The following is a 12005-nucleotide window of genomic DNA, read 5'->3' as shown; positions in this document are numbered from 1 at the left end:
CGTGCAAGTGACTGTCCATTCACAGTTGCACCTCTTATTAGCTGAAAAATCAATTATATAAGATGTAATTAATGTATCTTTTCCTATTTTATTGGAACTATGAAATTTCAACTTATAAGACCAAATTACCATTTTATATTATTTCCTCTTTCTTTCCTTTGTTTGTTACATATATTTTAACTTTATATGTTCACCTTGATAGATTTTTTAATTGATGTAATATTATAAAATTTGAGTTTTAGTTAATATGTGAACCAAGAAAAGTATGGTTTTCTAATCTATTCACAATATAGTAAATTACTATATATGTGTGTGAACAAAGAAAAAGAAATAATTGAAAAAAAAAAAAAAAAGGGAAAGAAACAATCAATTTACATAAGATTTTTTTTTTTTTTTCTCTCTCTTTAATATGGATCTAGAGAATAGGGGGGAGAAATAGTAAGAAACCAAGTATATAAATAGTTAAAAACAATTGAAAAAAAAAGAGGGAAGAAAGAATAAGGTAAGTAAGTAAAGAAAGAATCAAGATTATATAGGTGTACAGGTATAAGAAGGATAGAACAAAAGAAAGAATAAATATAAAAGGGTAATTTGGTTCAAAAAGTTGAAATTTCATAGTTCCAATAAAATAGGAAAAGACGCATTAATTACCTCTTCTATAATTAATTTTTCAACCAATAAGAGATGCGATTGTGAATGGACAATCGCTTGTGCGACTGTAAATAGCACTCCTCAACAAAAAATTATCTTGGGAGATGGGAGTGAGAGAAGCAAAAAATTTAAAGGAAACATTAGCCCCATGGCAGAAGAGAGAAACAAGGAGAGAGAGAGAAGAAAAAAAAAAAAAAAAACGGGTCTAGTTAAATGGGTATAACCCACACTTTTTGTCGGATCTAAGCATTACTCAAAAGGAAATGCATGGTTCTTTTTTGAATATTTAAAAATTTATTAGCTAGACAAATGATTTTCTTTCTATTTAAATTGTGACTTTGGTGAGTTGACAATGTTTAGCACAATCATTATATTTGTTTTATCAAGTTTTACCTATATATTTGTTTTCTAAATGTGAAAGAGTTCAGCTGTAAATTTATTAAAATAGTATTATTATTATTATATTTTTTTTCTTCAAACGCATGTAATTCTAAGTTTCATGACTATCTGCAGTGAGGCAGTGTAGAAGACTTTTAAAGAGTATAGAGTGACTAATGAAGTAGTTGATACATAATGCCCCATAACGACTTCAAAGATGCAAAACAAGCTCAAATTAATAAACAATTTCCGTGTAAACTAACACTCCCTGAGGCGGAATGTAATTTTTTTTTTTTTTTTATATAGAGAAAATTATGAATTCATTAAATTGAATAAAAAAAATCATAGTAACACATTATAAAGGTGTTAAACGAAATTTGAGATATTTAAAAGTTCTAAGAAACTCGATAGACTTTGATTATGAAAAAATAAAAAAATAAAAATAACTTAATATACTTTATTGGTGTTTAGAATGTAAAGCAATTTATATGTAATTTCTCTCTGATCATTTTTTTTATATATTTTTTTTATAAAAAAAGTAGAGTCACACCTTCTAAGATTTGGCAAAATAACGTACAGATGAAAGTTACTCACTTTTTTAACAATGACACCCCTTTAAGTTTCAAACCCAAACCCAAACCCAAACCTGTAGCTAGATCAGTGTCTCACTTTGTCAAATCTCTTCTCTTTCTCGTCTATTCTGAAATTTCAGATCTCTCTATATTCTATACACAAAAACAATTATTCCTTTATACATACACATATGTACGCATAGATATAGTACAGTATCTGTATACCGATTAACCATGGCACATACTATTTTGGTGACTAGTGGTGCTGGGTATATTGAAAGTCACATGGTGCTTCAACTATTGCTGGGTGGATACAGGGCCGTGGTGATCGACAATCTCGATAACTTTTCCCCAATCGCAATCAAGCGAGTTCAAGAACTCGCCGGCGAACATGGCCCTAACCTCTAATTTCATCAGGTTCGGTACAACTCCAATTTCATCAGGTTTGTCACAACTCCAGTTTTAATTGACTTTGATCAAACCCAAACCCAAACCTTTCTCCCTTTCTGACACCGACGCCGGAGATAAGGACAGCAATACAGACCTTGACCTTGATCTACCTACGAATACAAACCTTGATCTGGCGGCGGAGGAGGGATCGGACGACTGGCTCGACTCGTAGTTGGTGGGATAGTATTTCAAGAGATTCTTTGCTTTCCAAGGAGAATAAAGAGGTTGTGGGAGGGTTGGCTGCTTTTTGTGTGTGGTTGATTTGGAAGGCTCGAAACAAATTGGTGTTTGAAAAGGAAGTTTGGGATTCTTTGGTGGTGGCTAATCTAGTTACGGATCGGATGTGGGAATTTCTGAATGTGCAAAAAAAATGCCAAGCGATTGATTATTCTAAGAATTGTATAGTGTCCTCTAACCGTTGGATACGGCCGTCGCATGGAATGATTAAATGTAATGTGGATGCTTGTTTTTCCAAATCCGTTTTGTTAGGAGGTGGAGGGGCGGTTTTTAGGAATTCTGATGGCTCTGTTCTTCAAGCAGTGATTTTTAAACCGGTTTCTTCCTTGTCCGTGAACGCAGCTGAGGCTTTTGCTTTGTATCGTGCTTTGTATTGGGCCAAAAAGTTTGACTGTCAACAGGTCTGCTTTGAGATGGATGCTAAAGTGGTGGTGGAAGCTATTGCGGGTGTGCGATGTCCTGATGGTGAGTGCTTTCCTTTGGTGTCTGAGCTCAGGCAAGAGATGCAGGCTTGTTCTTTGTTTTCATTGGCACATGTTCGAAGGGATGGTATACGGTGGCTCATGCTTTAGCTGGTCTATTACGGCCTACCATGGATGAGGATTTGGTGCTTCTTTTAATCCCAGCTTTTATCTCTAGGCTTTTGGCAGATGATGCTGTTGGTTGAGGGTGAGGGTGGGATTGTTTCTTTGTTGTTTTTGGTGGTTGTTGCCAAAAAAAAAAAAAAAAAAAGTAGTAGTATAATATATATATATATATATATATATATATATATATATATATATTAGCAGATATATAGAGAAGAGAGAGAGAGAGAGAGGCACAGATGGTGTGATAGGAAGAGAAAGAAGAGAAAAAATGAATAAGGGCCATTGCGTCATTTTGTAAGGTTTGATATTTTGTAATATATCTGAATTTAATATTGAGGGGTAATTTTGTCTTTTTATATAATTTAAGGTCTTGTTTGGATGAAATTTCAGAAAGGGAGTGTCATTGTCCAAAAAATGGTTAACTTTCATGTGTGTGTCATTTTGTCAAATTTCAGGGGATGTGACTGTACTTTATTTTATTTTATTTTATTTTTGGAAAAGTAATTTTCTCTTTCTTATCCTGCCATGGTACAAGGTGTACAGTGTACTTGAATTTTTTTTTCTTCTTTTGTAACTGTTAGTGAGACAAATGTACATGATTGAATTGTTAATAAAAGGTTTGAATGCTTTGGAAAAAAATGTGTTTATTTTCCAAGTGAAAGGCTTTAGCTAATCTTTACAAACTCCATTAATAAACTAGTCATATTTGGCCATGCTAAAGTTGTAAGGTTGGCAACCCTAATCAAAATATATGTAAAGTTTACCGTAGTGTTGGGACTTACTAGAGCACTTCAGTTTGTATAGAGTTATTGTTATATTATTGGGACACCATTACGACACTCATAATCTGATTAATAAATGGGTTAAGACTTGACAAGAAATGAAAATACACGTTTAAGTAATTTTTGACACGAATACGATATATTTATTTTACGCGTTTAGCTAAATGGGTCATTTTTTACATAAACACGACACGTTTAGTTAATCCGGTTAGTCAGGTTAATCGTATCATAATTGAGTTTACAAAGTCAAACACGACACGTTTAGTTAATCAGATTAATCGTGTCATAATCGAGTTTACAAAGTCAAACACGACACGTTTAATTAGTGGATCAATTTGTGTCGACACGAATACGATTAGCCTAAACCCAAACCCAAACCCTCTTACTCGTGATAGCGTGTAGTGTTAAATATTGTCACCCCTAATTCTGTCAAAGAATTCCTTCCAACAAGAAGGTCAAAGAATTCCTTCCAACAATGCCCTTGAAAAAACATACAACTCTCTCCACCTTTGAAAGTAATATAAACCATTAAGAAACAATTAAAACTTATTAAATAAATTTAAGGTAAAATACAGCCATACTTTTTTGAGATTTGTTAAAAGGACAAACAGATTACACTTACATGTTTTTGGGACAATGACACCCCTTTAAAAAAATTCAATCCAAACAAGGCCTTAAATCATATAAAAAGACAAAATTGCCCCTTAATATTAAAATCAAATTTATTACAAAATATCCGACCTGTCAAAATGACGCAATTGCCCCTGAAAGTTTAGGGCCACAAATTAGCGCCCCTTGGCGCCAGATTAGCAAACTGTGAATGCCCTGTGATAGAGATGTTACTTCAAGATATGTGATAGAGATGTTACTCATATGTGTCTCCATAGCCATCACAACTATCATAGGTTTTTTCTTTGGAATGGGAAACGAAATGTCATGGAAACAAAGCAGATTCAAAACATGGAAGGGACAACACCGGTGGGGTCGCCAAACTCTTTGATCTAAAATGCAGCTGGATAACTGGAAAGCTTCCCACAAGAGTCACTTGTCCAATCTACCAATGTGCACTATGGTGAAAGGCCAGACCTCAAGAGTAAGTTTTTCTTCTTCCATCATATTTGAATAAAATTATAGTGTTCCCAAGAAGAAGAAAAAAAACACTATGAATTGGCTTTGATATTGAAATCTGGAATTGGTTATTATTGCAGAAATTTTGTTCGAGCGTAAAGAATCAAGTGTTGGGATTCTTGTTTGCGGACCGAAGAAGATGAGTCATGAGGTTGCAAGCATATGGTCATCTGGTCTGGCAGATAATCTGCATTTTGAGTCCTCGATATTGAAATTAAGGTCTTAATTTGATGCATATTTTAGTTTTGTACTTAGTTTTGTTACTGGATTGATTGTTCTGGCATTAATACAATGGTGAATTTGCATTTTTATTGCAAGCTAGGGTTCATATGCTGAGAATTTTCGTGGGATGTATATATATATTCTATATTCATTGTGGCTGCACGTATAAATTATTCACTAGTGTAATTTTATCCAATTTATTAGTAATTTGTAAAGTTCAAAAGATCAACTAAATGATCAGAGGATATTTTGATTAATTTTTTATGCCGATTAACTTCAAGGATATCTTTGTCCACTTTTCAATAAAAGAGTTAAATTTCACAAGTGTGTCCTTGTAGCAAACCTCAAGAATATTGTTGTCCTTTACCAGAAAATTTAAAAAGGCTGAAAAACGCACAACTCTCTCCACCTTACACTTCGAGAGTAATTAAAAGCAATATAAACCATACACAAGCAATTAAAACTTATTAAATAAATTTAAAAGGCTAGTTTGTTAAATAAAGATTCAAAATATAAGCTCAAAGGGCACAAACAATCCAAATATAAGGAAGATTATTTATGCACCTAATAAAGCATCTCACCTTCACAAAACAAATATGAAAAGCCCGGGAGAGAGAGAGAGAGAGAGTTAAATAGAAAATAAACTTGGCATTTATTTAATAACTATTAATATATCAGCCATCATAACAAGAAGACCAAACCATCATTGACCTCACAAAGAGCGCACACATACTACTACAACTTTAACCCCATAAGAGAGTAAAAAAACATAATAATTTAAACCCATCACAGTTCGGTGAAACAAATCAGACAAAATCCCAAAGACATTGCGTACCCATCACTTAACACAAAGCAAATACCACGACTTGAAACCCATTAAAAGACCACAAAAGAGGCTATGGCCTTACCATACCAAGTGCCTACACGGTGACTGTAAAACCATAATAAACTAGAGAACAAAACACAAAACCCATTAGATTCACGCACAAACTCCTTCACTACTGTCTATAGGAAAGGAGATTTGACCGGCGTTTGGGAACAACGGTGAAATGGTAAAATCTCCTCCTCTGTGGTGAATAGAGAAGGAAATTCCGTTCGGTGGCCGCCACGCTGACCGCCTTTCAGACAAAAAACATTATGTTCTCAAGCTCAGGATGCAGCTTGTAGAACTTATCATCAAATGAAGCGGAAGCCATTGTCGATGAAGTCATCCCGGAAGACGACGATGCTACAGAAGCAGGATACAGCTCCATCACCACCTCCTGGAACATGCGTCCCCTGTATGCAACGAGATCAGCATAGTAAACCGGAGGAACAAGGGAGACCGGTTTGGTGCAACGAGCAAACGTGAAGCACAAGTCATAAATGAGCTTCTGCAACTTGTCAGAGGTGAAGTTGTGCTGGTCCCAGAGAACATAGTAGTGGGTGGGCTTACTTGTACCAAGCCCCCCATAATGGCTACAGAGATAGAAGTCATACTCAAATGGATGAACAACTGTTGTGTCCACAACAGTTCCGGGAGGCACATTCCCAGCTTGACCTGCATCCCTCTGGCTTACGGGAAACAATCTAGTCTGATGTCGTTTCTGGGCTACAATAAGAGTGATTGTAGGGTAGTAATTTTCCTTGTGAAATTCCCTCTGCATCTCAAGAAATTCCTCATTCAGAACCATATCAAATTGACTTTCACTCACTCCGTCACGGAAAACAATAATCTTCTCTGGCTTGACTTTGTTGATCCGAGCATAATTATGCACAAGATCAAGACACATGCTTCCAAAATTCAAAATATTCTCCTTGCGGTGGTCTTGAGGGCAAACACGAGCAGCATAGCGATTTGCTTCTGGCCAGTTCACCGTGGCAACAACTGCAGCCATTGACGGACAAGTTGAGTTATAGGAGCCAGGATGATTAACATCAGCCCCTATGAACATAACATGGCCATTTCCTCCAAAATAATTTGGGAGTCGTTCAAGGAGTTCAAAATTGCTGCCTCCAAGCTTAGCATTCATTTTAAGAGCAAGGTTGCCAAAATATTGATCCTGTCCCTGTCTTTTGTTGGCACGATCGGACAAACAACACTGAGTTACTATCCCAATATCAGTCTCAGAAATCCATTTCAGAAACTTATAGCCAGGATCCTTTTTACTCATGGCGCACACAATGATTTGTAAACGACCCATGCCAACTTTGTTGGCCTCCTCCATAACACCTTCAAGGAGTTGACGTAGCTTACGAGCATCAAGGAACACGTTCATATTAGCGGGACGATATACAAGAGGATCATTCATTCTGATCCCCAGATTTTTGCACCGATTCTGGAGATTATAAATGAAATCGTCAACTGCAAGTGCGAAACGGCGGTCAGACGAGCTGAAATCTAGTAATGCCCATCGCTCAACTGGTTTTCCATCCACCACCTTTTTCCCAACAAGGTTCCATTGACATTTATCCCTATCAACTTTCACATTACCACTGGAAGCCCCCAGCTTCAAATCAGGTGGCCCAAGAACACGCCCAACCACTGGTGTCATGTTCTTGACAACTTGAATATCAAAATTCTCAGTGACATTTCCCCTGGCAATAAATGGAACAAAATTATCTATAAGCAAAACAAAATTCAACTTACAAAATACATTAAACAATATTTGTTATTTACGCCATCAAAATAACTTGAGCAATACCATCCAATCACAAATTATATGAAAATCTATTAGATTTGGGTCCGTTCACTTCTTTAATAATTGAATGCACCAGCTTCACACATACCAATTTCCAAAAGTTGAATAGTTTCATGAGCTAAAAAAACAACCAAGAACATATTTTTTTCATGCAAGTTCATTTGAGGTCACGTCATCAAAACATAAAAAACAAAATAAAAGGAACCAGTAAGAAATTTGATGCAAAAAACCTATAAAGTCAATAGGGAGAACAGTTTTCAAACATGAAGGGAGAAAAGAACAAAAACAGGTTACAGATTAAATGAATGTAGCACCCCAAATAATTAGGGTTCAGCAAGAATTCAAACAAAAATAAAACCTGTTAGCTCCATGTTAAATGAAAACAAAAATAAAAGGTTTAGGAATAATTCATACCCACAAGGTCCATCCTCAGCCCGCACCATCTCACAGATGGCATTCCTTCTGATATTTGGCTTAGCAAGTGACAGTTCCTTCAAAAACAAGCCAGCATTTTTATCCAGATCCTCCTTTGGGTACCTTTGCCCCTCCAGCAATATGCAGAATTCCATTGGCACATAGTTTTGCTTGTTTTTCCCCAAATTTAAGCAAGGAATATCCTGGTAAATAATTTCTTTACCATATTTCCTCCTGAAATAATCAACAAGTGATGTTTTCCTTGGTGGAATAGTGCCTTCAGGATCAATCTCGTCAAAAGTGATAGCTCGTGTGTCTTGATCTGTTAACCCTGCAATTTTGAATCTTTGTTTGGTAACACGGTGAGTTACTGTGACTCTCAAATCTTTTAATACACCAATCACATCTCTTCTCCACCTTCTGAAATCATTTAGACTAAATCCCCAAAGGTGCTCCTTAAGAAAGTCTATAACTGGCAATCGCTTGCGAAATGCCAATACAGAGTAGTCCAAGCACAAAGCTAGCCCCTGGGAGGTGGGTTTCAGACTTTGCTGAAATCCTCTCATAGCCGCAATGCCGCCCCCAAGGTCATCTTCTTTATTGAATTTTGTAGGGTAAAAGCTTCGACCTAGCGAAACCCTATTCCTAGATGGATTCTCCTTCATTACCACATCCATTCCCTGTAAAACATCACGGGGAATGGATGATAGGTTTCCACACAAGTAGTCCTTCAGCTTGCAAAACTTCAATTCATTTACTGCATTTATAGTAACAATATAAGAAGCTCTCTTCACATCCTCCCCTTCTGATAAGTCCACTATGAATTTCCCAGTGGGCAGTGAAACTGCACTGAAAATGCTCTTTGAACCATCATAGGCAGTCATTGCCAACTGAAACCGAGTTGGGTCATCAGAGAAAAGCTTTTCCCTGATCATTTGAAGCTTGTATTTTGGAATCTTTTCAGATCTACCCTTGAAAGTCACCTCTGGTTTAACATCCACATCATAATGTGTTATGATGGTCTCTGGATTGAACTGGACTGGAAAATGATTAACAAGAAGATTGACTGCCCGAATAGAATTCCTGCCCCCTTTGTCAGGTCGCTGAACTGGAACCAATTTTTTGTCAGTACTCCCTGAAATAGATGATGAAGGTGGCCGTTGCTCCGAGATCTTTATTGACTGTATGTCTGGGATGACATCATCTGTGCAAACAACGAACCAAGTTTTGATTTTATTAGGCCCAATGATGCTGAAAATAACATCTTGCTTACCATAGAGAGAGCTCATGAGCAAAAGTAATCTACAATAAATAAATAAATAAATAATATTGGGATACATACAACCTTACACCAAAGAACAACTCCAACCATCCACATGTAGAACTTTCAGTAAAAAAAATTGACAGTCAAAAGAACCTAACAATCAATTCCATCAACAAAAATCTTCCGCTAACAACACCCAAAGACCCATAGCTACAAGTTATCCTCCCCTCATATCACATTATGAGTATAATTCCATACATTTTAAGGCAGACGTTGTCAACATTTCCATGAATAAATTAATGGCTAACTCTTAACATACTATCGAAGAAATCCATCTACTAGTGACTGATTATTCATTCTATTGAAAAAACAATCCCTCAATTATTAACTGATCTAACATACCATTGAAGAAATCCATCTATTATTAACTGATTATTCATTCTATTGAAGAAAATCCCTCCATAATTAACTGATCTAACATAATATTGAAGAAAATGCATCTATTACTAACAGATTACTCATTCTACGAAGAAAATCCCTCTATTATTAACCGATTATGAATTCTGACTTCCCAATATATATAATAGCTTCTAACAAAATTAGAATCAGAAGAGTAGATCTTCACAAGTAGAGTAGATCTATACCTGGAAGAGGCTCAGGAGTCCTCTGCGACTCCGATTGAGACTGTTCAGGAACTGAAGCAACCCAAGCCCTGCTTGAACCACCCCAAGCTCCTCCTCCTCCTCCTCCACTACCTCTTCCATACCCACCCCTACCGGAACTCTCGCTGAACTCTGGCCTCGCCGGTCCCACACCCTGACCAGACGGCGGCCTGTAGGCCCCACCTTGCCCATGCGCCGGCCGATAACCCCCTTCCTGGCCCGAACCCTGATACGCACCACCGTAGCTTGAAGCCCTACCCCCTCCTCCTCTTCCTCTTCCACCACCACCACCACCACCAGCGTACTGTTGCTGATGGTACGGATTCTGATACTGTTGATGATGCTGATCTCTTCCACCTCCTCTCCCACCGCCGCCGCGACCGCCACCGCCACGACCCCCTCCGTCTCTCCCGCCGCGACCGCCACCGCCACGACCACCTCCACCGCGACCTCTTTCACCCCCGCCGCGACTGTAGTTACCTCTCTCCATTTTCTCAAACCCTCGAAGAAAGATCCGTGTGTATTTGTGTATCTGTGGGTTAGGGTCTGTGACCTGTGAGAGAGGGGTTTTTTATACAGAGGAAAAGAGGGTGGGGCTGTGGGGGTAGAAAATGACGAGGCTGGCCTTACGTGCTCACTAAGCTTTTCTACTGTAGAGAATTCAAAAAGTACTTTAGAGGGAGAGAATTGGAAATGTAGGGTGTTTGGTAGATTCCTGTACTCGAGAAGGTTCGATGAAATCGAGTCCGAGAGGAAAGTGAGGGGAAAACACGGAGGAATTTACGAGGAAATGTGTAGGCACGGTGGAAAGAAAGTGGTAGTACCGTAGTAGAGTGGGTGCAAGTAAAACCTTGGTCAGTTCTCTCCTTCACACGCACATAGTTCATTTCTCGCATTCGGACTTATGGAGTGTTTGTTTCCCATTTGTTACATATTTGGAGCATCAAATTCAGGGTTCGAATTTAGAACTTAAAAAAAATTAGTTAAAATTAGTACCTAAATCTAAATCACATAAAGTGGAAGAGCGACAAAAATATGTCATAAATAGTGAGGATTTGAACGAAAGCGTGTTTGGAGTGAGAGACCAACACCTGTTGAGAAAAATTGTGTAAATTACGAGATGGGTATTATTTTACTTAATTTGATCTACATTTTAAAATTTAATAACTTAAATTACATTTTTAAGAGAAAGGACCAGAGGGTGTGGGGGTAGAAAATGACAAGACTGGCCTTACGTGCTCACTAAGCTTTCAAGTGTGGAGAATTCAAAAAGTAAAGAAGGATCGATGAAATCGAGTCCCAGAGGAAAGTAAAGAGGAAAATACGGAGGAAGTGGCGAGGAAATGTAGGGACTGTGGAAAGAAAGTGGTAGAGTGGGTGTGCGTAAAAAAAAAGTTGGTTAGTTCCATCCCTATTCCTTCATACGCATGGAGTGTTTTGTTTTCATTTCTCACATATGAGAGTGTTTGTTTCTTATTTTAAAAAATGGTTAAATATGAATTTAGAACTAAAAAATTTTGTTAATCAACGATAACATATTCTTACCACATTCACAAGCTTTATCCCACTTTTTTTTAATCAACGCAAACATATTCTTTTCACATTCACAAGCTTTATCCCATTAGAGTCTAGAAGCTTTATCCCATTAGACTCTGGAGACTAATCAGATTAGAGTGTGATTAATTATCAGATAAGAATGAGATTATGTATTAATTAAGAATGAGCTTGAATTTCCCTAATAAAACTGAAACAGCTAAAATTGTAATGGGACTCCACATTATCAAATCAAATTAATGAATCTTTATTATTATTACGATTTGTTTTTGACAGAATTAATGAATCTTTATTAGACAATAGACTCCACAACTCTTTCAATTCGCAATATGTATTTCATGTAATAAGGTAAAATAGATGAACAATAAATTTGAGATGGGTATGATAGAAAAATATTTCATTTCTTGCACTACATGATAG

General features: G+C 37.0%; 1 protein-coding gene and 1 long non-coding RNA gene across 2 annotated transcripts; one reads left to right on the top strand and one right to left on the bottom strand.

Annotated features, from left to right (window-relative positions):
• Positions 1 to 4547: 4547 nt before the first annotated feature.
• Positions 4548 to 5105, top strand: LOC132305150 (uncharacterized). The gene is made up of 2 exons (XR_009481616.1): positions 4548 to 4753; positions 4869 to 5105. It is a non-coding gene; the product is annotated as an uncharacterized LOC132305150 (long non-coding RNA).
• A 533-nt stretch (positions 5106 to 5638) lies between these two features.
• Positions 5639 to 10618, bottom strand: LOC132304425 (protein argonaute 2-like). The gene is made up of 3 exons (XM_059802097.1): positions 10014 to 10618; positions 8106 to 9309; positions 5639 to 7587 (listed from the first exon to the last, which is right to left on the bottom strand). The coding sequence occupies exons 1-3, from the start codon at positions 10519 to 10521 to the stop codon at positions 6132 to 6134; spliced, it is 3168 nt and encodes a 1055-aa protein (XP_059658080.1). The 5' UTR covers positions 10522 to 10618; the 3' UTR covers positions 5639 to 6131.
• Between the last annotated feature and the right edge of the window lie 1387 nt (positions 10619 to 12005).

This window comes from Cornus florida, unplaced genomic scaffold (genome assembly GCF_030987335.1).
Source record: "Cornus florida cultivar Cherokee Brave unplaced genomic scaffold, ASM3098733v1 CherokeeBrave_3.0.0_Hap2_Chr01, whole genome shotgun sequence".
Lineage (NCBI taxonomy): Eukaryota > Viridiplantae > Streptophyta > Magnoliopsida > Cornales > Cornaceae > Cornus > Cornus florida.
Note: the sequence above shows the minus strand (reverse complement) of the source record. Positions and strands in the feature narration are given on the sequence as shown.

Excerpts from the sequence above, each read along its gene's own strand:
- LOC132304425 (XM_059802097.1), bottom strand. The coding sequence starts at position 10,521 with ATGGAGAGAGGTAACTACAGTCGCGGCGGGGGTGAAAGAGGTCGCGGT. Across the intron at positions 9,310-10,013 it reads GACTCCTGAGCCTCTTCCAG|ATGATGTCATCCCAGACATA; the intron begins GTATAGATCTAC and ends TTGTTTGCACAG. Across the intron at positions 7,588-8,105 it reads GCTGAGGATGGACCTTGTGG|GGGAAATGTCACTGAGAATT; the intron begins GTATGAATTATT and ends ATTTATTGCCAG.